The 26,377-nt window shown below is 39.8% G+C and overlaps 1 protein-coding gene across 9 annotated transcripts; it reads right to left on the reverse strand.

The window, feature by feature from the left end:
- Positions 1–1,843: 1,843 nt before the first annotated feature.
- On the reverse strand, positions 1,844–25,800 carry ctnnd1 (catenin (cadherin-associated protein), delta 1). Of its 9 annotated transcripts, none has more exons than XM_067498221.1 (23): positions 25,723–25,800; positions 18,974–19,121; positions 16,510–16,584; positions 16,270–16,395; positions 15,815–16,107; positions 15,558–15,648; positions 15,232–15,419; positions 14,736–14,991; positions 13,440–13,511; positions 12,758–12,908; positions 12,307–12,508; positions 10,092–10,209; positions 9,839–9,995; positions 8,132–8,149; positions 7,698–7,763; positions 7,356–7,483; positions 6,323–6,473; positions 6,000–6,195; positions 5,707–5,903; positions 5,460–5,507; positions 5,240–5,322; positions 4,402–4,456; positions 1,844–3,956 (listed from the first exon to the last, which is right to left on the reverse strand). In XM_067498221.1, the coding sequence occupies exons 2-23, from the start codon at positions 19,112–19,114 to the stop codon at positions 3,898–3,900; spliced, it is 2,871 nt and encodes a 956-aa protein (XP_067354322.1). In that variant the 5' UTR covers positions 19,115–19,121; positions 25,723–25,800; the 3' UTR covers positions 1,844–3,897. The 9 variants fall into 9 exon arrangements, with proteins under 9 accessions (XP_067354322.1, XP_067354323.1, XP_067354324.1 ...); XM_067498222.1 differs by lacking the exon at positions 25,723–25,800 and adding an exon at positions 25,447–25,581; XM_067498223.1 differs by lacking the exon at positions 25,723–25,800 and adding an exon at positions 24,826–25,338.
- Positions 25,801–26,377: the final 577 nt, after the last annotated feature.

Genomic DNA, 26,377 nt, shown 5'->3' on the forward strand with positions numbered 1-26,377 from the left:
TTATTACACTGCAAGCAGATCGATTTAATGTAGACGGAGTATGATTTGGGGCTCCACTGGGCATACTAGGAATGACCGGGCAAGAGGGGAAGCAAAACTGTTCATCAAGTGCAATGTGTTGTGGTGGCAACATGACAGAAAACTCCACATTTTGAGAGTGGACACACTCTGGAGTTGGAGATTTGCTGAAGCAAGTAACACAACTGCCTACTGGCTTTTCTCCAGTTGTAACTGTTTGTGTACCTGTAGACACACAACTTCTGCTTTTAACTTGCGAAACTGTATCTCTCCTTCCTGCCATCCCTGCCTGTACTTGCACATCCTGCATCTTTCTCTTTTCCTCCCTCTCACATCCTTGTGCATTTATGCCATTCCCTTGTATTTTCCCCTGTATTTCCCATTCCTTCATACCCCCATCTTTCTGTCTTTTAACAAGGTCTCTGATTCCAAGTTGGTGGGCTACTGCTAGCACATCATTCAGTTCTATGCTCTCATTTACTTCCAGTTCCCCAGAATACAGAAGACCAACAAGCTTCAGCAGGGTCTGGGCTTTCACAGGCTGGAGATGGAGCTGACGCTTCTGTCCTGATGGAGGAGATGCAGAGGCTGACAGTCTCTGAGATAGGTGGGGGCTGAGAGCTGCAAGGATACAGCTATGGGTCGGGACTGAGATGCCTTTACACAACAAATAAAATAACATAAGTTCTCTTCAATTTTAACCTCCAAGTATGGTACATCAAAATGGTATTATTAGTTAGACACTCACCATCAGTTTGTAACAAGGTATCACAGAACTGGGCACTATTTTGTTGTCTCTGCAGCTCTCTAATAAGGTACATCTCAAAACCTGGCCAACAGTACTTATGCATGTCCACATGAGATCTGGGTCAAAGTAGAGAGGAGTAACATAAACAGCAATAACAATTATTTAAAAAGCTAATACTATCAGTACAGATGGTATTTCCACTCAAGCCTTTACCTATGGTTTTACCATTTATTGATCTTGTTTTAACCTAATATTTCTTGCCCGTCTTCATGCAGTTAATTAAATGCAATATAAACGAGCAACACTATCATCATCTACCTTAGCTCAACACCAGCATAAAAATAGCAATGGCAGCTCCTTATTGCTTGTATGGAACATTTTCCGGAAAACAAAAAGATAAAAAGTCCCATGTCACCATGGCCATATTTCAAAAAAAATAAAATAAAATAAAATCTGAAATTGCCGTACGACTTTGCAGCATAGCTTAGCACGGATTTAACATGGTTCACTTTGTTTTGGACTGAGAGCAGGTGGCAGCACGTGAAAGAGCAACCCTGAGCTCGTGCAAGAAAAAAATTTAAACATTTTGGGGGGGAAAACAAAAACTCTCTTATACAAAACACTGATTATTGAACAAATATACACCTCATTCGCAAACAGCGGTTTGGTAATGTAAGCTACCCTATACAATGAGGGCTTAAAGTTAGCTAATGTGAGCAGTGAAATTAGCTGACAATGCTAACGTTAGCTGAACTTGTTAGCGGTAACACTGAAGTTTTTACTACCTACCGTAATAAATGTCAGAGCTTCAAAAAAAATTATGTGTATATATCAACTTACCGTTATTTTTCTATAGCAAAAGTAGATGAGTTTCACACAATTCCGCTTTTCTTCAATCCATGACACTAGCTTTAAACCCCAAAGTAAAAAATTACAGAACCAGCAACATTTGACACACTCGTCTCTCAATTGCAGGACGCTGTCGAACGACACTGAGACGTCAACCACGTGCTCTGATACACTTTTTTTTAAAATCACAAACATGTAATCAACAAGGGCAAACAAGAAACCAAAGGCTCTGAGAAATCATTTTTATTAAAAACAGTATTGCTAGTTACATAATTCATTCATAAAGGAGAAATGTGCAACTTTAAGAGCCAAGGCAAAGAAATTAAGGTGTAGTCCAAAATCAGTTTTTTCCACCATTAGTGTTCCAGTATCTGATGACCATGTAGGAGGATTTTGTTTAGCTAACTTATTCTGGTTTTATTTAAAACATAAACTGAATGTTTTCAATCAAAACATAAAAACCGATTGCATATGCATTTACCCAGAGCACCCAAAACAATTAAACCCAAAATCAATATAAAAAAGAAATACACAAACCTAATATATTTAATATTTTCTTGTATATATAGTTTAAATGTGCTGTTCTTTTCCACTAATAGCAATTTATTGTCTATGCCTTATTAGACAATTTGTAACACAAACCTTTGCTTTTCTGTTCTTTTATTCAGTCCCTCATAAAGGCAACTTGTTACTTTTAAAAAAATTATAATGATAATGAGGGATACTCAGTTGTGTTTCAATTGGCATGAAAACCATGTTTTTGAAAAAGAAAAATACACATTTTTCCCCCTAGTGCTTCTTTTAATTATCTAGTCGGGATATCTACATCTCACTCTGCACTAAGAATAGGCATTTTTCTACAGAGCATGGTACTAAAGAAACAGGCAAAATGAAAATCAAACAGTAGTGTCTCTTCTCCCATGTACTGTTCTGTACCAGCTTTGTGATGCAGTAAATAAGAGTTTTATAGCTCATAAAAATAAAAAAAAAACAATCCGAGTAACAAGACCCAACTCTTGCATACCTACAAAGTTCACATGTTCTATTATCTTTCAGAATAGAAAACTGCAAAGTTCCAAATACAGTATTCTCAACTAGTAACCTGCTGTGAACGAAAATAATTGGTTGGTCACCCTTGTGATAATGGACACACCCATTAGACCTACCCTGAATGAGCGAGGCACTCCAGTTAGCCCACTGTTACAGACAATCTAGGTATGTATGTACACATTCAGAAGATTATAGACCTGCAGATAAAAGGAAATGCACCCATTGGACCCCAAAATGTCTCCCCAGAATTACAAAGGGGCTAACATTAAACAGGTAAAGGTAGAAACATAGTACAGACTATACTGTTTAGTCCAACAAGACGGAGAATAACTGGTCTGCTCTATTTCTGGCCCACTTTCTATGGTATGGATCACAATCAAATAACAAAATGCACCATCCACATGCATGTCGGCGATGATCCGTCACCAACACAGACTGCGTACAATACAAAAGCATGTGAGTTTTCAGTGTAGCTGCTGTAAAAAGTGGGTGAAGTTCAGTTCATTCAGTATTGGCAGTTGCAGCAGTAGCAGTGTCATTTGGCACATGTACATGACTGTGGTACAGAGCAAAGCAAAGTGAGGAAAACTTCTACCACAACAGAAGCTTTACACATATCTGATAAGATGAATAAACATTGGTTCTCAGTGGTAGGGTTTCTTCTTTTGTAGTGTTGACAATCAGAAAGATTAAGTACAAAAATGAGAAAAGTTCCCTCTATTTCTTCCAATCAGAGTGTAATAGCATTTCTGTAAAATTTTACCAGAAAAGTGTTCTGTTTTGATACCAAGACATCTTTTCATTGGTTAATCTAAGTCTACACTCCAACCCCCAATAATTGCAAAGGTCTTCAGATGAAGCCAGAGTCTCTGTTGTGCAGGCCAGACAAAGTGTTGTGCTCTGTGGAAATGTAGTGGTATGACCACTGTATCTGGTTAAGTGGTTAGTGTTTTTATGTTTCGTTTTATTCTTTTGGGGGTTTATTTTGTTTTTGTTTTTCAGCTTAGGGACTTCGCAGAGCTCCAAGTGGTCATAGTGTCACGTCCAGTTGTCCACAGGGAGCATAGATCCACGTCAGTTTTTCATTTGGTTTCATTAGTGTATAAGCTGTGATGGAGGAATGTAAGAGAGAAAGATGAGAGGCTGCAAAAGAAGTGAAAAGGAACAGAAGAGCCGAGTGTAAAGGATGGAGCGTAGTCCCATCGCTAGTGTAGTGGTCCCCCAATGTCAGTTCAGCATGGACAGTAGGTGGGAGGAGGCTGTCGTCTTGTGATACACACAATCAATTTTTCTGCAAGAGAAGAAGAGGCACAAGCATTTGACTTGGTCACGTGGAGCAGCTGATGTGACCGATTCATGCCTAGGCAGGAGGAGTCACACATTTAAAAATTCACAGCAGAGGCTTTTAAAAGAAAAAGAAACACTTTAACAAACTACAATACACAACTGTAGCTGCAGGCGACAAAGTCTGCACAAATTGGACAACTGTCCAAAGAAAAACACATCACATCTGAGGGGAACAAAAGAAATCAGTGGAACTTTTCATCAGCATTGGGGGCAAAAACTGTCCAAATACAGTACGATGGGAGCTCAATACTGGTCACTGTCAAACACACAAATAATCACAGGTCTCTATACACAACAGATATTAGGCCATGCAGTGAGTTGAGACAAGCAGCCGGTGGGACACACATACCATGCTCTGACATGCAGTGTGACAATGGGAGTAGCCTAACCATCGAAAGAATCCATTAGAGGCAAAGAGGCCTGCCTCTCCCCATACATCCCACCCTGGGAGAGAAAGAGAAAGAGAGAAAAAAGAGAGAAGGAGTGTGTGATAAAGAGCCAAAAGTAGAAGGATAGAAAGACATAAGGAGACACACAGCAGAGAGGAGGTAAGTAGAGAAATAAAGAGGATGTCAAAAATGTAAAAAGAAAGGGAATATAAAACAGAGACCAGCAAGACAGAGAACAGGTGAAGGGACATAAGGCATCAGATGGGAGAAAGAAGGGTTATACATGGTTAGTTTAATGTTAGGTCATGTTTCAGAGGGAAAAGGGGGGAGACACTAGTGAGAAAGTATGTGCAAGACACACATCAACCACAGTGCTTAAATGTGACATGCATTAACATGCCGTGTGTGGGTGTATGAGAGCATGTCGCTTCACAAACTTATGTTTTCATCTCAAGTAAGGATACTGGTCTGAGCCTCAGAGTGAAACCTGGAAGCTCACAAGCTGCGTATAGTCCAGATGGTAAAACAGTTATTTGCTGTTGCAACTTCACAATAGATAATCTATATCCAATTCACAGTTTTCATGTCATGGACTCTTCACTGACATTACGCTTTACAGAAATAATGCAGAGCAAAACTATACATAAATGACAAGTCTAACATCATGTAAAGGACCATTTACACAAATTGTTAAACTCTTAAATAGTGGTCTTGTTTTTTGTGTAAAATGTGTCTGTTGTAAGCTTAAGCTTATTTTAGGCTAAATGTAGGGAAAATGTTAGAAGTAATTGAAATCAGAACCTCATTATGTCATCGTGTGTGTGTGTCCAGCCTTTACCTGTACTGCATCTTTGTCAGCAGGTTGGAGGGTGTTATCCAGGGTGTTCTGTCTCCCTCTTTGGTCCAGTGTGGAGTAAGCATCTTGTGAGAGAAATCACGTTAAAGTAGAGGTAATGTCTACATGTGTCTGCGTTATTAAAAATATATCACATTATTTTTAATCACATTAACTGCTTGTTATTTTTGACCCGGTTTATAGCTTCTGGTCTCACACTGACCTGGTCCCATGTCATTCATCTGAATCATTTCCTGGTCCCCTTTGCCACCTGTAAATAAGAGAGACAAAAAATATGAATCAATATCACTGCAATTCCTATTCAAGTCTCAGAATACTGTAAACCTAATATTATATTAAATAACCGCACAATGGCAAAACAGAAATATGCAATATATGTCATGAATGCTGATATAATGAAACACTGCCACTATAACTACACACTTGGGTTTCCCGTTTGGATTCCTGACCTTTGTCCAACAGTGGGAGAGTGCTGTCCTCATATCCTCCATTAGCCCTGGTGGTGTTGTTGCTTGGAGGGTTTAGGTTGACAACAAAGTCTGTCTTCTTCCAGCCATCCTTCTCCAAAGTGCGCCGCAGCTCCTTGTAGCCCCACACCGTCTGCAGCACCAGGCCCGATCCTCGCACCTCTCGCTCAGAACGATTGCTGGTTATTACAGCATACAGGAAAGACAGAAAGAAGATTAGACTGAGGCATCTAGGATAAAGTTTGTTCATTCAAAAAAAAGCCATCAGCTCCTACCCATCCTTGTTAACGAGCACCAGTCTCTCTATGCCCTGTGAGGCCCTGAGGGTTTTGGCTGCTTCTAGACTGGAACCAAGCACCTCATGGAGTGTGCTCAACACTGACACCACCGTCTCTTCTGACAGCGCTCGCACTGGCTGATGCTGACCGCCACCAGGAAGGTTGGCCACCAGGTGAGGCACAGCATGTTTACCTGGCAACACAAATAAGCAAGAAACGAGGTCACAGAAATATTAATCCTCTTGATACCAAAACTCCTCCTGGTGCTGTGTGGGCCACAGGTGTATTTTCAATAATGTGACTTGGTGAGGAAGTCTTACCTAACAGATCTCTGTTGCGTGGGTCAATGGCCAAGTTGCGAAGGGCTCCAGACATGGCACGAACCACTCTGTCGTTGCCGTGGGCCAGCAGCTCAGTTATTATGGGTAGACCCTTCTCCTGGCGCATCAAGGCACGGATGTATCGACCATACTAAACATAAAAACGCATACAGACCTTATTCAATTAGCGAGGAATCTATCACGTGACAATGATGATCTCTCAAATTAGCAGCTTGACTCATGTACAACGCATACTGGGATACGCTTAATCTCCTAACAAAACTGAACGGGATTGCATAAAGTAATCGATCGACAATTTTCAAATCAAAACAAAAAGTTTTCATTCAAAATCTAGGAATGATTACTTGTACATTGTGATTTCATAAAATTTTCAAGTCACTTCCTTTTGCATGGGAAATCAGTTTTTGTACTCTCATCCGGATTTAATTTTAAGTATGTACATAAAAAGAACTGCAGCTTTAGGAGGACAGCGTTATTTAACTGAAAGAAATAAAACCACCACATTTATACCACTTTTATATTATTTTGTAGATAATTCTATATATGAAAACCTAAATTACTGTTCGATATTCATGAAAAAAGAAAACAAGTAGAGCATTACGTATTTACTTAACGGGTTTGCTAAACATATTATTCAATTACACCATTCTCTTACTAATCTCTGTAAGACTGTAACCTCACTGCAACTGTACTTACTGTATGTCAGTTTTGGTATCAAGTTAATGGGCATGATCCAAGAACAATGACGATATTAAAAGTGACATTGTTGAGGAAGCCCTTAGTAAAAGAGTGTTTACTAACGACACAATCCCTTCTAGAAATGCCTTTAATCCAAATAATGTCTTACATGCTCTGATTGAGAAGCATGCTGAAAGACCTGTCCACAGGCCTGTGCTCAAGTTTTAACAGACTCCCACGATCTGGCACCAGTGTTGTTAAACTGGTATATTTGCTCAGCACAGAGAGTGCTGCTGTGAAGTTTTACAGGTCAACAACATATAAAGGATCTTACAGTCCAATGACCAGCGCACAGGTTCTGGATGGCTCCAGCAGAGGCTTCCAGCACGGTGGGGTTCTTGGACTCCTTTAGCAGAGAGGTGTAAATACGAACAACCTCTGGTTGGTACAACAGCTCATAGCCTGAGGAAAGAGAAAATGAGAGAAGCAGTGGAAAGGAGGATGGAGAGTGTGAGGAAGTTAGCAAGAACAGCAGAAGTGATACGTAGAAAAGGTGCAGAATAGCAGAAAGGAAACAAGTGGAAAAGAGGGGCATGAGAAAAACACTGATTGTGAATAGCTGCATTTTTATTTGTCTCTACAATACAGTGAAAGTGTTGATTAAGCGAGTCGTTACCTTTAGCAGGCATAGTCCTCTTTGGAATGTCTATTGTGTCGGCACCTACATCCACATCTTTCCTGCCTGGAAGCAAACATCATTATCACAGCCTTAGAGACACATCTCAGCTAAATCTGACAGATTGCGTATCAAAAAAATATCTCTGATGTTATTTGATAGATAGCTAGATAGAGAGATCGATATAGAGATGGATAGATACAGATCTATATAGACTCCAGTTAGATTAATGCACTGAGGAATAAACATGACATAACCCAAAAATAAGATGCATGTTCAAATTTCACTAGAACTCAATGAGAAAAAGGCATGCATGTTGGTACTAAGACAAGGACTGTCTTAGATGATAAGCTCAGCTACAACTACTACCACTCCTGATGCTAAGACAACAGGCAGCTAAAGCAAAGTGCTTTCATACAGAGTTAAGAGCTTACCTTTGGAAAACCATTCATCTGTAGCCCAGCACAAAAAGGGGAAAGACGAATGAAAGCAAAAGACAAGAGGAAAACAGGGGATGAAGAGGGAGGGAAAGGCAGAACAGGCAGAACAGAGAGCATTTAAATAAGCGGAAAGAAGCACCAACTGAGCTAGCCAGTGACTACAGCCACCACAAACAATCAGCAATGTGGCCAGCCAGATGTGAAATTCAAATAATGCACATCAAAGATCCCACCAGCTTGTACAATGTCATATTCACATATAATGAGTGAATCAGCCCTTTATAGTATGAGAAAATGATGCCGTGTTTTCGAGCAACACACATGAAATGACTAAAACTATAAGCTGATACAGTGAACTGAGATGTTTCATCTATGCTCTGTCAATGAGCTTCTTTTTATAGCCAAAGAACTTGTTACCTTATATACACACACACAACAGTTAACTTTATTTGTCATGTCACAGTTTAAACCCTAGTCCCACCCCATGTTAATGTGAACCCTAGGTTCTGGTTATTTTAAACTTGTGCAGCATTTGAAAGCTGAAACACCTGTTTCTCAGGGTTTTTATTTTAAACAATGTAAATTTCTGGTGGAAAGGCAAAACAAGACAACTGAAGACGTCACACTGGGCTCTGGGAAGTTTTAATGGAACTAAATTTTAAAAAGATTGATTAATAATTATAAAAATATTTTTTATTTCAAAATGATTTAAAATCTTCAATAATTGCTTTGGAATATGGAAGAAATGGTAGTGCCTTTTGATGAAAAATTCTTCAGAAATATAATCAGAAACTGGCAAATATAACTTTGACACGAATTTTTGAAAAAAGTATTTAGTCAAGTTCACCTTCTTAAAATGATGACAGAGGTCTGTAATGTTCATCATAGGTACAATTTAACTGTGAGATTTGTATAAAAGATTGTAAATAATTTGGTCACAGTGGTATTTCACACCAAAGTTCCTGTTATGAACATCACAAGTTGTCATCATTCAGCCTGTTTTAACTGGAGAGAAGCAGTCACACTGCTGTCTTATTTGGCCTTTGTTGTATCATTTAAAATCATTTATCATTTGAAATCAAAAGCAAACTCTGATTTTTTTTCTTTTTATTACTTTTGTAATAAATTTTCAGAGAAAATTGTAGAATCTTTCTTCGTACTTGAGAGCAAATACCCAAAACGAGAGTTCTGGTCTGCTTCAGTCAGATAAGTTAGGATAAATAGGTGTAACTGTAAATATTTAGAACTACATAACAAACTACCTTTTTCTTCTTTATTCTAATTTAAAGTGTCATTAAACACTAAAATAATCACTATGTAGTCGTCATGTTGTTTTATTCATTACTACATAACCTTATATACAGGTGAACTAAAAATGTTTTAATAAATTCATAGAGGCCAAAACATATCTGACTTCATCATATTAATGTTGACCGCAAAATGATTTCATAACACTGTCAAAGCCAATAAACAGTAGAAAAGGGGGTTTGTAGCTGAAAGAAAACAAACCAATGCTCTCAGTGAAACACACCCAGAGTAGCTGGAGAGAGCATGAGCTTTATCTCAGCTGTGGAAATTAACATTTCAGTATGAGTGAGTCATTCTGTCTGTGCATGTGTGTTGGTGTCATTAGACTGATCCAGTGAGACACCTTCCTCCTACTGACTGAACAACTACAGTGCATCTCTCTCTGGCACTGACCTTTGCCCTTGCGGGAGCTGAAGCAGCTGCCCTTCTGACTGAATGAGGCAGGGCTCTGGGTGATGGGCACGGCCTCTGCATACCGCTCGTGCCCGGGGATTTCACGGTGCACCTGATAGGACAAGTTCCTCAGCAGACACACGCTGTTCTCTATCAACTAAGGGTGCAATAATAAATTATGGAGAAAACATGTAGAAATGATAAAATGCAAAATGCCAAGGTAACAAGAGTCAACTACAGGGATTCCAAATACCTTATTGTCGACATCTTTACAGTCAATCTGGGATTGGACAATGTACATGAGGGAATCCACCAGCCCTATGCACTCCCTCAGCTTCCTTCTTGCCTCACTTCGCTCTGAACTCACATTTCTTTAGTCGAGTGGAAAGTTGAGAAGAGGAGACAAAAAGAAAGTAAAACAAAACAAGGATTACCAGCGTGGGCAGCTGTCACTCCCACACTGATTCAATGCACAATATTTAAAGGTGAAAGTGCTGCTGAATGATTTTCAGCCTTGGTCTTTTGTGTCGGCCTGTTTTTCCAAACGACAGAAACGCCCTCTGACACAATAACAGGACACATTCAGGGCACTGATTTCACTTTGCTAAATAGTTCAGGAAGTTTGTATGCATACTGCAGGAGGCCAACATTTTAAATGCTTAAAAAAAAAGGCTAAAATAATCTAATCAGGACAGTGGCACAAAAGTGGTTCCTAACTCCATAGCTGTCTACATTTACAGTGACAGGTTTGATCAAGATGGATTAATCAGTGTCAGATCTTCACCAACTTTTGATTTGAATCAGTAACAGAGCAGCAGGTAAACCCGGCTAATTATTTTACTGACATGATTATTTCTGTTTCACTTTACCTACAAAACTCTTCATTTGTACATACAGCATTCTTATCAATAAACTACTTCTTTACGAGAGGCCTCCATAATATACTGATATCTTGAACATGCAACAACATTAAATATATAGATTTACTCTATTTAGATTAAGTTAATTAATTTATTTCATAAACTTATTTATGTTAAGTTTATGATCAACTCATTCAAAGCTAGTTAAATTAAAATCCTTATCTTTTCTGAAGGTGCCCCTTAGCAATACATGTTTTCAGAGACCTACATAAAGATATTTTAATTATCAAGTATAGCTTAATGTGAAAATCAGCACACTAGTGTTTTCAGGTCATTTCTACACCCGAACAAAGAAAAACAGCTAAATCTTCTTTTCTCTGTCCTCTTTCTGCTTAGGTGACCTACTAAAATGTGCATCACAGCCAACATCTGCTGAGGTATGAAGAACAAGCAGCCAGCAATTATTTTATCTACCATCAACATGAGCAGCATCAACAGTTCTGCCATGTTTTCAACTGAATTTACATTTAAAATTAGCTACCACAGAGAAGCCCTGAGCCCTGAGGCTGTCATTTTGCAAAAGTTAAATTTTTCCAGTTGGCACACTTAGCGTGTGTTTTAAAATGTACAGTTTTTTGGGGGGGGGTCTGAACAATGGGCTAAAACACAGGAAGTTTAGTATACTGCCATTTACAAAATCTCTACAGACTGTGCCTGCCCGGGACTTTGTTTCACCTCTGTTACTCATTGCTTATCACCTTTGTTCTGTCAATAATCGAGGTTAAAAATAATCAGGAAAAACTGGTTCCATGTCTGTTCCGACCAAAATATGTATGAATGATGCAGACAAAGTATCAGTAGTAATAGTGTGATATTTAACATTTAGTGAGTGGGATGTTTAGTGTCAAATGACTAACTGGGATGATACTGACCAGACCATTTCGACAAACACCAATATCTTTTTCATTCATATTTATTCCACATGTACTTTCCAGACCCGGAAGTGAATGCTGTAATTAACCATGTGGTCAAGGGAAAGGCATAGATAACAGTCCCAGACACTGGAACACAATGTTTACATTGTGTAAGTCAATGTCCCAGTGTCCTCTGCCTGCCTGCTTCCTGTACATTCTCACATTCTGTTTTTCACCCTCTTCTGATCTCACAGCTACAAATCAGCTACAGTGTTTCTTTAATAAATTTCTAACATTTAGCCCCTGCAGTCTCTTACTGAGCTCTGTTTAAAATCAAATAGATATCCTGTTTATATGAGCCAATAATTGGAGAAAAGGATTCTTCCATGCACAATAAACCAAACAATTCCAACATAAATGAAAGGAATAGACCTTCACTGCTATTGGTTTTTGGCTTCTAAAAGACATCACATTTCTTTCCTTAGGCTTCATTGAGTGTACTCCGTGAAATGTTTCCAACTCTTTTGGTCTTTTCTTCTACCTCATAAAAACCACTTCGCCATCTGTCTGTAAAAGTCTCACGACATTTTTCATTTTTCAACAATCCCCCCCTCTATCTCCACCAAACAGTCATTAGAAGTTAAACGGCTCTAATCTAATCTGATCTGATCTGAATCCTTCCTTTGCTCCATACCTTAGGCAGCCAGCTGTGTTGGTAAGAGCCATCTCCCATTCAAGATGCCTGGGTTTGCAGTTCTCCTCCCCTCCTCCTGCTCTGTTGCTTCCTTGTTCCCAGCCCGAATGGGGCACCATCACCTCATCAGAGAGAGCATGCAGCGCGTGATCCACTATCTCCATTTTCACAGAGTCATGAGATGAAAGGTTCCAAAGTGTCCCTGAAAAAAAAACAGAATTTTAAAGGGGAAACTGTATATAGACCTACTTCAAAAACCAACATATATGTTCTACCTAAAATTGTATAGTACTTTCAATGTATTTTATTAAGTGCAAGTGGAAGTTATATTTTGTGAAAATATTATAAATAGCTCATGTAAAAAGCATATGAATGAACTTCAACAGTTTTTATTTTGTCAGTTGAAGAAAATGTAACAGTCATGTTTTTGTGTGTTGCATTTCCTTCTAACCTGTGATAGTGGCTGTGAGATCCTGGTCATGGGTCTTCCTCAGGAGCCTGATCAGAGCGGGTACTCCATCACAGTTCTTAAGGGCGATCTTGTTGTCTGGATCTTTGCCATATGAAATGTTCTTTAGTGCGCCACAAGCTGCGTAGTGAACCTGTAACAGACACATTAACAGTTACTGAACGATTAGTAATTTTTACATTAATTTAAAAAGAGGTTTTTGGAGATTTTCTCAGTTTCCAGCCAACATACGCTCAGCTTCTCATTGGCTGCGAAGGATGAAATGTAAAATTAAGATGTTTGTTGGCCACAAGGGTGGAATGCATGATGTGGTTTGTCTGTTAATGCCTATATAACCAGCAAAGTTCTGCCCCAGCGTGTGCTAAAAGAGAGGGGAACATGTTTTGGCTGAAACCATATTGAGCAAAAATGCTGAAATCCAGGATTTAACCAAGCAACGTCAAATATGTTCTGCTTATTTCTCTTTCTCCTTCAGTGGTATTAGGGGTGTGTGAAGTTCACTTTGTTCTTCAACCTTCTCACAAGCCAATAAACTATCTCAGCCTTATGTCAGGAATACACTCTATCCCTTAAACCTAATTTTTACCCCAATAGCCTAATTAAACAAACCTCTATAAAAGTAAGTGTTCGACGGTAATCCACGAAAAAAAAGCGGTAAACTGACCTCTTTGTTTGGATTGTCAAGCATAGAAACCAAAGCTGGGATGCCTTTGAGACGACGCACATCAGACTTTACCTGGAAAAGAAAAGACCAGACATAATCTGTTATTTGAAGAAGTCCAGTTTACTATTTTTAAATGGCCCACCAAATCCCAATTAAATCAAAATCAAATACAAATGTAAAATATACAATAACATACAAACAAGGAAGAAAAGGAGAGATAAAGGTAGAGGTCAACCTACTAAAACAATGCTTAACAACCTAAAAATCCAAACAACTCCCACCCAAAAATTTTATATTTATATATATATATATATATATATATATATATATATATATATATATATATATATATATATATATATATATATATATATATATATATATATATATATATATATATATATATATATATATATATATATTTGTTTTTTTTTTTGGGTGGGAATTGTTTGGATTTATATATAAAACTCTTTTGAATTAGTTCAGATCTTTGTCCATGTTATAATTGTGATCTACTATACATCGAATTGTTCTACAATTGTTTGTTTCTATATACGCTTACTGATCACTTAATTAGGTATACCTGTACCTCTCAGTTTATTATGGAAGTCATGGTGGGTGATGGAGTCATACTAGAGTGCATTACATTAAGGGGTGGTTCTAATGTTTTGGCCACCTTATTTAAAATAAATGAAGAGGCCGAACCTTAATAACCACCTCTTTTTATACTGCATGCTAGCCTGACTCCACGAACCCCTATGATGTCAACAGTAAACATTTCTGACAGTTTCAACTTAAAAACTGAGAAACTATACTATTATAAAAGTATAATTCATAGCAGAGCTGCTGTATTGGATTGCATCAGACTGTACAGGTGTACCTAATGAAGTGAACAGTGAGTGTATAATCACAACAAGACAGAAGTGTTTGAGGTTGAGGAGAAATCAGGTTACTTTTCTGCTGTGTGTATACGCAGATTTCGAGTAATCTGGTTTCTTAAGTGCATGTAAACTCAGTAATCGTTGCCTTAGTATAAGCTGAGAAAGCTGTTCAAAAAAAATAAATAGTGTGCACATGAGACAGATCCAATATGATGTTTTTATATTGGTAAATTGGCTCAAATAGCCTCTATCTTTAAAAAAGATAAAATCTGGTTTCATTTTTCCATCATACAAGCCTTGATTATTCTTAGTAAACATATAAAACATGAATAATATCTTTGGTCCCAACAGATTTTAACCCTTACAATCCTAGAAGTCAAACTCATTATGAGCTTTATACCATAAAACATCTTACTTTATCATTTTTATAGGTAAGATGCTGCAGGTATGCAGCTGCATTGCTTCTGACAGGGTCCAGTCTGTAGTTGAGCATGGCAATGACCTCTGGTAGCTCTGGTTGACGCCAGCCTCCAGGGCCAGGACCTTTCCTCAAAGTGCTGTCCAATGAGGCCATGCTTCCTCTTTCACCCTGGGCCAGAGGTGCTCCTCTTTCCCAATAGTATGCGTCACCAGGTCCACTCATGTCAACATCCAAGGTGCCCTCATAACTCCTGAGGACAGTTAAAAAACCTTCATGAACTTACACATCCCTCAGCACAAACATTGAGCTTGGGTAGAGTCCACCTTGTAACTGGTTAATTACATTTCTTTTAATTTAAAAGCTTAGTGACTATAGAAGAAACACTGCTCCGCATTAAATATGACTCACAGACACTACATGGTGCAAAAATAAGAAACACACCTCTCTAGATGTTACTTATCTGTGAAGCACTACAAAAAAAACAATTTACCCAGTTCTGCGTGGTGGCCCGGGGAAGGCGTGGTGGTTGCGTGGTACAGTGCTGTAGTGCATTGGGTGTCCCATGCCATAGTCAGGCTCATCATAGCCAATGCTACGTTGATCATCCTCTAAACCATATGGCTCTGGCACGAACCTTGGGATGGATGACAGCTCCATCGCACTTCCCATACGCCCAACCTACAGAGACAGGGATTTTGCAGTAGTTAAAAAAAACAACCTAATTTAGCAAGTGGATGTTCAAGCTTCACCAGACCAATTAAATTTCTGCTTAAGGAAATGCACTAAGGGAGTTTCTGCAATGATTGCTAACCGTACCTGTGGCTGAGCAGCATAAGGGTCTAGCTGATTTCTGCTGGGAGCTCTATAGCTTGGATCCAGAGTTCTGTAGCCATCTGGATGGACCGGTCTGCAGAGAAGAATGACAAAGATATTGATAAAGACACCAGAAAGAAGGTAAATACAGAGAAGATTACAGAGGAAAGTAACCTTAAGATTATTAGACAAATTGTAAATTCATTGTCTTCCCTTTCCTCCATGTTGAATTGAATACTGAACATGCAGGTTTATTTTACCTGTAGCGATCATCTATGCGAGCACCCCTAGTAAGGCTTGCGTAGGCCTCAGCAGGGGGAATGACACGGTACTCATCATAGCCCACTGGAGGTCCGTAGTGGTAGTTGCGGGGCACAGTGTGGGTGGGGTAGTCCATTGGCATACCTCCTCCGGGCACCTGCCTGTAGACCCGGTCTAAGGGTGTAGTGTACCCCCCCATACCCGTGACTGAACCCCCACCATCCAGGGAAAGTGTGTCTGACACAGAGGGGATTACAGTGCGGGTGGTGTGGGTCTTTACTACTTTCTTTACCTGTAAAAGCAAAAGAAGAGATGAAGGAGACATCAAAACAGAATATGAACATTTTACTGAGATTTATGAATCCTAGGACAAAACTCTTCAATTATACTTCCTTGCCAAGATTTCACATTTTACTTATAGCTCTGCAGTAATCTGCACACTTTGCAATCTTACTGTGGTTTCTGTTCGCCGTGTGGTGCCATCTGCACTGGTCTCCACAGAGATGACAGGTAGCGACTCCTGGGGTTGCTCCTCCACCATGTACGTCTCCTGCACCACGTGACCAGGCTCCATCCTGAACTACACACATACACACAAGTTCAATGTTGAAAAACTCATAAAAGGCCTAACACAGGTTTAACTTGTTAAAAATTGAACAGATGACACAGAGAGGGCTTTTAAAAAAATGCTTACGTGATGTGTCCCGTTACTGTAACCCTCGTTCAGTGTTAGCTTTTCTATGTCTGCATCACAAGGAAGGCGACCGTTCTGCAGAAAGATACACACACTAATTAAAATAACATCACAAATATGCATTTATGTACATACATTACACCATCGGCTGGGCAGGTGATCTTCTCTTATTTTTGAAAGTGACGAGCTACTCCCTTTAAAAATCACACTGACCGAATAAGATAAAACAAAAGTGAAAGCAGCAATTGCTGTCAACTTGAATTTTTCTGGGATGCAGCTTAACCTTGAGTTGTACAAATCTCCTTCTCTAAACTTTTTCTCTAACAAGGTGCTTAACCACAAAAATCACAACGTGATTCATGGATCAGAATCAACCATTAAATGTTCTGGTCTAATGACAATTTGTATTTAAACACTTCATCACGCTGTTTACATTTTGACGACAGCACTGTCCGACACCTAACTGAGAGACCAAAGAATTGACATTTTTTGTTGTGGTACACCCACCACGGTTAGCTTTATAATCTTTACAAGAAAAAAAGTTGCATTACAAGAATGGAACTCGCTAATGGCAGAAAAACCTAAACTGTGCTGTTTAACAAAAGCCCAAAAAAAAAAATGTAAATAACAGCAACATGAACACACACAAAAGGCTTTTATGTATGCACTTCTCACCTCTAAAAACAAACAATGAGGAAGCTGAATGGAACAGACTCATTCAACAAACATATGAATGAGCTGCGCAATGAGATAAACACATGGAGGAAATGAATGCGTAGTAAGTGATGAATATTGAAGACACATAGAGAAGAGCGCGAGAAAAACATACACACATGCATTGGCACCACCAGCATGCCCACAAGGGGTGATGGGCGTGATGGACATACTGTTCCAGCCACAACGTGGCGCTCTAAATATTTCTATTGCCATCTCTGCTTTTTAAGCTCACTTCAGGTTATAGAAAAGTGCAGAGCCAGAGGGGACATTATTCAACTCTCATACTAACAGAAATATTTCATTTTTAATTGTAAACCAAGAAAAGAAATGGAAATAATACTTGCAAGTGAAGCGAGGGCAACTTTTCAAAGTGTCGATCTCCTGGACCACAGAAGCAAAACTCAAGTATAAACACACTCTTTTGTGCAGATTAGGACTGAGCTACAAAAAAAATTGTAGAAGAAAGTGCCAGGCAAATGTGAGCGTGTGGGAACCTGTCAGTACAGATCAAGGTTGTCCTGGCTGCCTGGGAGAGTGGCAGAGGCATGCCGAAGCCTCTGGGCTATGTAAACAGATATAGCAGAGATAAGAAGAAGTTACATTTTTCTCTCACTCATTACACTACCTATATTTCTGCTTATCAATGTGATGTGTCCCACTGAATGTGAGCCTGGAGGCAAGAGTGACAAACAAGAGGGAAAGTAAATGGCTGTGAAAGCCTGGTTGTTTATAAGCACATTTCGTTGGTGGCCTCGGGGCCAGAAGTGCGTGTTCGTGTGCATGCTAGTTCCTTCCAGCACAATAATGACCGAGCACATCAATGTAGAAGTGAAAGAATGAGCGAGTGTTGATGTGTGTGCCTGCGTGTCTGTCTGTGATGCAAACTTCAAGCATGAAGTCACTCGTCACTCTCTGAACCAGGTATGTGACTCATATGTGATAAGACAGGGTGTGGAAGCAGACGGTAAGGAACACATTAGTTACGAAATGAACCAGGAGTTGTACCAAGAATTCACTGTTTATAAAAAAACATACAGTGTTTTAAAAAAGTGCTTTAAAAGCCTGACAGGACACTTGTCCTAGTTAACAGATTCTCCACTCCAGTAGAAAAGGAGCGAAGATATCTTCCTTACACCAGGGGGGAAAAAAAACAAACAAAAATTATCAAAATAATTAAATATAAACCAGCTGGTTGACATACTCAAGGCAAAAAGACTAACTCTTCATGAGGATCCAGGAAAAGCCAGTATCACAACAATCAAGCAAAACATCTCTCTGCATGCAAACAATAATGGGCAAGTCAAGACAAACAAGATGGGTTGCACTAAGGTTATTAAGCTTGATTTATGGAGGAATACAGTGACAATGAGATGACTTATTTCCAACAAAACAGGCTAAAAAAAGATTAGTTGTTAAAAGCTGTAGACAGAAACAGAGGGTGTAAATTACCTCCTCAGGAAGGCTTCACTGGAAGGTGCTTCTATCCCTTCATTCAATTCAAATATGAAGGTCAGGCCAAATTCATCTTATTTAAACATATTTTAAATCCAGTCTGATTGACTAAACCCACAGAGGAGGTATTTTTGCCCCACATTTTTCGCTGTCATTCAGCCAGTCCACGCAGACAGGATGGGGGGTGATGACACACTCAGTGGATGAATACGTTCTGGTCAAAAGGTGAAACCGAGGGATGTTTCAATGGAAAATGTGCATGATTGGTAACCAGAGGGGGTCTGGCCCATGTTACCTGCATGTTGGGGAGGGGGCGGGGCAGGGTGCCGGCACACGACCTCCGCTCCTCCTCCAGAGCTCGGCTCAGCATCTCAAACTGCCTTTCCTGCTCCCGCACTGAGGCCAGCAGGGAGGCCGTACTTGCACACTGCTCCATTCACACGCTGAGAGCAGAGGACAGGACAGGACAGGGTCAATACCAGTGAGCAAAAGATTCAACCAACACCGGGATTTCATAAGACAGCATGCCCCTAAGAACACATATAGATAAGAACCTTGGCACACTGAACAACACTAGCAAAGTGCTAATGGAGCTGATATTTAGAGGCTTAAAGCAGCATAAGGATAAAGGGAGGATAATGGATGGAACATAAATGAGGAATGAAGAGAGAACTAGGGAGATGAAAAAGCAGGTGCGGAGAAAATGTGATCACAGGACAAGAAAAAGAAACCGTTTACTACTGGAGTATTCATCTAAAAAAAAAGTTCAGTTCAAACTCAAGGTGGGACAAACAATCAGCAGAGCAGGAGTGGAAGTAAACTACCTCCACTTTTTCAGTGGGCTTAGGGGGTAGGTAAAAATAGAAAGTGAGATGCATGACGACAAACAGTTGCTTTTCAGCTGCAGCGCATGGAGCTTGTTAGCACTTCTTAATTTCAGGGATGCGGTGGAAAAAGTGAGGAAGTGAAGTGGCAGATGAGTGTGAAAGCATTCCGAGGAGTTATCAGCAAAGCCGGAGGTGTTTTGAGTTGAGCGGGTGAGAGGGTGTGCTCTCCACAGCAAGGAAAAACATGGCCTTGTTTTCCGTCTAACAGCAAATAATGCAAAACTACCTTATTCAAATTCATCTAGACATTCTCTTTCTACTACGCATAGACTAGTTGATAATATTGGTGGCCATTCATTTTCATAATTGATTTTCCTGTATTAAAAGCGTTACAAGCACCGAAACAATGAAGTCTCGACACTATTGTTTAGGAGACAAGTCAATCATATTACATTTTTTTTTTAATCACAAGTTTGAATCAAATTTCAAGATAAAAACATTGACTGCAAGTTGATCCGCTGCAATTTGTAGAACTTATCACCAAACATGGATTGTTTAATGATTATCAAGCACTCCGTTAATATTTGAGTACACCTAACCAGAAAAAACAACCGACTAAAATACAAAAACATTTATGTGATGCATGTTGAGAGGTTTTTAAATTGCAAGGTCACGTGGGGGGTTTGGTTGAATAAGTTGTTGCAATCACAACATTACAAATATGTAAGTGGACTGATAAGTGTAAACTGTGGAAGCCATAAATATTTCATCATCCTAGTAAATTTATAACAGAAGATTTGGCCTAAAAACAAACCCCAGAAGACCTAAGTCTAAATTAAAGAGGCATGATAATCCAAGTCTAATTGAGACAATGACAAAGTACTTTGACATCCTCATCAGGAACATGAGCAGGGAAAGAGTGAAGAATCTGGGGAAGATTTCGCCTGCAGAGTTTGTCTAATAACGAGATGACAAGAGTGTGGCTCATCTCCAAACCAAGGCTAAAACCATTTTCTACTTCAAAGTTCACTGACTCATGTAGATCAAATATTCTCTCCATTCCTGCACACAGGGCTGAACAAAGACTTCTGTATTATGTCTGAGTGTCCACATACACTAGGCTGAGAGCATGTTCACGTCTGCGTGGGGGCAAGTGATTGTGTATGTTGGTCAGAAACTAAATAAAGCTGGCAAATGTGGGGCTGATGTCAGTTTGATCCTTGAATACTCAAGAGACCTGCAGTGTTTTACTGAAACCGACATGGTCACCTGTTTCTTTCCATTTGTATGGAAAATAAAAACATACACTCCAAAATGCACATAACTGACCAAAAACAAAAACAAAATTAAAGCGACACACACACACACACACGCTCACACAAAGCCATTGTCATAACATTCCACAGTGAGATTTAGCGTGTCATATCCTGTTCCAGCTGTTGGTAGCTCTCCTAATAAGCAAGCTCTTTACGTTCCTTTAGTTGAGCTGCTTTCATTTCTTTCACAATAACTGTTTTTTTCTCCCAACCTATCACTTCAATCCTGTAAAAGAGAGAGTGATTGGTGTTACCTTCTTACACCCAATCAGGACAATGCTGTCCAATAAAGTGCTTCTTCAGTGGACAGTGCTGAAAAACAGTGAGTTGGTTTGAAAATATCTAAAATGGAACTCCTGTGCAAAAAGCTAAGGGTGCGTTTAAACTTTAGGCTTATATCCAATGTGTCACACAACAACAGATCTTTGTTGGCATCCAAAATACAGAAAGAAACTAAAAGATGACTAAAGGTGACAGCAAGCTACAAAATAAATGTTTGATGTGTCTTGAAGGTTCTCTAGAAGCTGTCAAGCTTTTCATTTGGGACCATGAAATTCAACTTGATAGTGAAGTACTGACTCAATCTGTCACAAACATCAGCATAACACAGTTCGAGCTTTGCTTTGTGGCACTAGCAAAAAGGCAAAACTTGAGACACAACACTGAGAGCATAAAAGACTTGTCTCGTGTCTCTAGCTGTAGCAGATGGACAGATGCACAAAACCTCTAGAACTATGAGACTTCCACCACGAACATTTTTGTGGCAGGGTGCAGTTGCTTGTGAGAGTGTTTTAAACGGCCTAGCGACTCGAAGGGTGAGCATTAGCCATTAATCTATTCTAAGGCCATTAGCAGCATCACTAAATCGCATCTGCTAATGGGACAGACTTGGAATTACACTGCTAAGCCACTTACCACCCTGTGCCAACACACAACACAGATGGACATGCTTTAAATGTCCACTACTAACTGAAACTGTACACCAGGTTGTTTGTCTAGTGCCCACTGAGTATAGAGGCTGCGGTCGTATTCCTTATTATCATATGCTATCATTGCTATTTCAACGACTTAATAACTGGTGGTTGTGGTGGGCTGACATGCATTCTGTTCCAGTCTGCTGCGCAAACACACTATGCACAGACAGCTCTGATGACACTTACTCTCATAATGCATTCCCTATCCCCCAACCCTGAAAATCACAGCTAAAAGCTTAATCCCAACTTTAACTTACAATCACATCTTATCCCTCAGATAGCTTTTTAAATTTGCAAGAACTGGCTGAAATGTTCTCACCACAATGGTTTCAAACTAATGTGTTTAAAATGTGTTTGTTTTCACATAGTAAGACACACACACTTAGGTGAGTTGAAGCTATGGTAAAATGCTGTTGAGACTAGGCCAAGTGCTCTGCTGACTCAGCCTTGTTTGAATGGTCACAGAGAGATTTGGCTTCTGTGTATGCGTGTGTGTGTGTGTGCATGCGTGTGTGTGTGCGCGCGTTTGTCTTGGCCCACCACCTATACCATCCGGAATTAAAACCGTGCAGGCCCCACCACCACTACACTTCTTCCATGTGACCCACAGTGTGGGCACAGTGCAGTAACTGCAGAGAAGCGCACATGCATACATGCCCACCCACACTCCCACTCCACGCACACTTTTCAGGGAACTCTGCAAGAGCAGCTGTCCAACTTACAGGACACCAACATACTATTCTTAGTGAGGAAGGAAATGTGCAGGCAACTGTAACCCAGAGGGCAAAAAAGGGCCCAAAAAATGGACTAGTGCTCACATAAATGGAGCAAGGAAAAATGTGGGCTTTTGGTCATTCACGTTTTGCGAGCTATAAGAATTTGTCTTTATACAAATTGTAAACGCACTGAATTATGTAGCTGATACAATGCATGTTCTAAACAATCTAAAAATGCAGCTTAGGTGAAATGTTATATTAAAAAAGTCGTGATTATTTATTATACATTGTTTTTTCATATATCATTTATTCAATTATATTAAATTTTTACATTAAAGTTGACAATGACGTTCCTCTTTCAATCAAGTGATCAACTGGTGTAATTATTTCCGATATGAACATAAAAGTACATTGAGCAATTACTACTATTTTTATTACCCATAACTAATAAATCTGACATCCACAATTTATAGTACATTTACATTCAGTCATTTAGCAGACACTTTTATCCAAAGCGACTTACAAGTGAGGTACAAGGCAGCAAAAATCTAAGTAAAGGAGAAAACATCAAAGTAAAGCTGAGTCATGTCATCAAAAACAATGACAGGCTCTGTTACTGTTGTTTTTTAAAAGAAAGGAAAATAAAAAAGAAATGAAATCAAATTTTAAACTTTAGGTAAAAAGAGCAAAGGCACTTTTCACATAACAAAAATATTACATGTATTGAATATAGCAACCAATCAGCAACATCATAAGCTTAATATAATCTCACAACTAAACTGATCACAAGACAGGATTTATCAGTATCTGGCCACCTTACAGCACAGCAAAACAACTTCCTGTGGGACAACCAGTCTCCCTCCAGTTATGGTAAATATTTATCTCTAATATAATATAAAGTAACTTAAGCACAAAGTCAAACATATTGTACAAACATTATTTTAGCTAGTTTGCAGCCTTCACTACTTCAGGCAATAATTTGATGTTAAGACAATCACAAAACAGAGAAATTAAGTATTATAATAAAAAGCACTTTTAAAAATATTAAAACCTAACATGTAATTAACATTCCTGCTCCAACGCTATTATAAAAAAAAAAATGGTCAAACTAAAAGCAGCCCATAAAGATTTACCACTGGTAAATTGCAAACAGAGTGTGACCACTGCTTAACAAGGAAGTTGGTTAAAGTGCTGCAGTGAGGACCATAAAAGTGCAAACTGACACTCAGTCTTTCCAAGAAATAAACCACCAGCACAGAGGGAGGGAACAGTATAACGGATCTGCTTCAACGTTAGAAAAAATCTGCGCACTTTGATTTCCCTCTGTGTACATTACCACACGTCTCACCTCTCCAGCATGTACAGTGTACCAACTTGGTCACTGTTCAAATAAAAACACTGCAGGTGTATCCGTTGGAGGTGGAGAGAGAGAGAGACATCGAAAGAGTGAAGTCAGACAGGGAGGAGGAGCAAATATATGAAAAGCCCAGCTTCTGTGTGTCAGAGGGACACACCCGTGGTGTGCACTGAAAGCCCGTCATTACAGAAAATCACAAATGATAGCCCTGGTTAAAACAACTGGCTAAGCAGCAAGACTTCAGGCCCCACAGACTACATGGCTAGGAATAAAGCAGAAAAAGAAATTATGTTGGGGGTTTTTTTTTTTTTTTTTTCGTACTTCTTGTTACATCTAACAGAAGGGGCCTTTCTGAAAATAAATAAAAAACAAAAAAACGGCTTGTCCAGACTTGCTAACAATCTCTTCCATCTCTGTTCCTGCAGGTCAAAGCAGACAAGCGCGCAGGGTATTTTGAAGGATATGCCAGGCGTGTCCATGCTGTACTGTACAATCAGCTGACTGTATGAACCCAAATCAACAATCCCTTTACTTTAGACAACTTGTCAAACACTGTATGTTTCTCCTGTACAACAATTTGTCCCATCGCGCACAGAAACCACAGAAAACGTGGACGGCACAGTGAAAGAAACAAGCTTTACACTAAGATTTATCCACTAAAGCATATTCAGCCAGGTCCCTCGGGTCCATCCAGCATCATTTGACACTGAAGTTCTGTAAGCTGAGAAGGTTTCTGTGTTGCAAGTCTCTACAGAACGGACTGAATGAACCAACAGACGTGAACACCACCTTACCACACCCCACACGTACAGACCCACACAACTGGTTCTTGCCTTTGTAACACCACCACTTGCGTCTTTCTCCTGTGTCTTGCAGGCCACATCAAAAGACAGCTGCCGAAACATTAAATCTCCCCAAATGTTACAGGCAATCTACGAGAAGTTAGAGCATAGTCACCTCGAAAGCGCCGTGCAGCTCCCGTGAAGAAGACAGACTGCGCGTCAGGTAGAAACCATAATAGGAAATTGGCGAGTGAAACTGGACTTTGACTCCTAGCTTACTAGCTGTGACGCGGCTGAGGGTGGCCGGTCACTTCCGTGTAGCCTCACCTGTCCTGAATATTCCCCAGGTGTGAAGGAAGGACTAGCGAAAAGTCCGAGGACATAGTTCTGCTCCAAAGTAAAAGCAGCAAAGAGAAAACAGCGACTATGTGATGTTACACTGTTAAATAGGCTACACCCCAAGAGAATCACATATTCGTGTAATAAAGTCATGTTAACGAGATAACGTTGCGTTAGCAACATTGCAGTTTTACGTGTCCTAATATCACCTGCACGCTCAAATTTTGTTCAACATTTTCAAGTCTCGGTTCGCCTTCAAGTTCGCCTAAGTTCTTCAATAGGCGAACTGACACCGTACACCGATGCTAGCTAAATTAGCTTGCGCTACGGTGGCTAGCTTGGCTGCGCTGCGTTTACGACAACCAAGTTCGCCTACTTAAAAGTCAACGCTCTTTCCCCGTACGGCGACTCCCAGCTAGCTGTACCGAGCACAAAACAACAGGAGACCGGCCATTACCGATTCTGGAGACTGTTAGGCTTGTTTTTCAAAGTCCATAAGTGTGTGCGAGCTGGATTCTGGCCTAGACTAGCCGACCTCTTGCTGCTGCTGCTGCTCTTGCTGCTGCTGCGCTGCCACAATCCAAACCGCGACCCGCGGGCTCGCAGCAGAAGTGAGTTGGAATGAGACAACAAAAACACCTCCGCGTGGTCGAATAACCGACGTAAAAGGGGACAAATAAAGTGTCCACCGCGGGGTCAGACAAGTCACGGTGAGGACGAAGAAAACACCCACCTATGCAATTTCCTATCTTCTGTGTGTTGGCTTGTTGTCCACTTGTCTCTGCGCTTCCTCTCCGCTGGGGGGGGGGGGGGGGGGGGGGCAGAAGGTGGGAGGAGGGGGTTAAAGGAACTACAACAGAATAGAAGAGATTAGAATAACACGGAGAGAAGAAGTCCCCTGCAAATTAGCAGTGTTACATTTTCATAAATAATCCTTAAAATTGAGAGCCTATTGTTGAAAGACTGTATGACCTCGACTAAAACAGTAGTGCAATAACAATTATGGAAAATTATGTGTAATATTATTACATTAGTAATTATTTAAAATTATAATATATAAAGAAAAAACATGCTATTTTCAGACAAGTTTTTTTTTTTTTGGCCTATAGCCTGTAGCTTTATTCTAAATATGTTTTATCCTTCTTCCTTTAGTTCCAGCCATCAAACATTTACAACACTGTTACTGTTCCACTGTTTTGGAAATACAGGGAAGTCCTCTTTGATGAAGATGCCACTTATTTGTGTTGATCTGATATTGCCCTCGTGTGGCCATGATGTGAAAATGCTATTACAGAGAAGGAAACAAAGCCAGTGCTTCAGTTCTACTCAACTGGACCCAGTTTTCAAGCCCCAATCACCAATGCTGAAAAGACACTAAATGCCAGTGG

Source organism: Channa argus, chromosome 3, assembly GCF_033026475.1.
Source record: "Channa argus isolate prfri chromosome 3, Channa argus male v1.0, whole genome shotgun sequence".
NCBI lineage: Eukaryota > Metazoa > Chordata > Actinopteri > Anabantiformes > Channidae > Channa > Channa argus.

What these genes read in the sequence shown, in the direction of transcription:
- ctnnd1 (XM_067498221.1), bottom strand. Translation starts at nt 19,114, where the DNA reads ATGGAGCAGTGTGCAAGTACGGCCTCCCTGCTGGCCTCAGTGCGGGAG. An exon ending in GGGCCACCACGCAGAACTGG is followed by an intron (nt 14,992 to 15,231) that starts GTAAATTGTTTT and finishes AACTGTCCTCAG; the next exon opens with GAGTTATGAGGGCACCTTGG. An exon ending in TCTCACAGCCACTATCACAG is followed by an intron (nt 12,509 to 12,757) that starts GTTAGAAGGAAA and finishes TTTTTTTTTCAG; the next exon opens with GGACACTTTGGAACCTTTCA.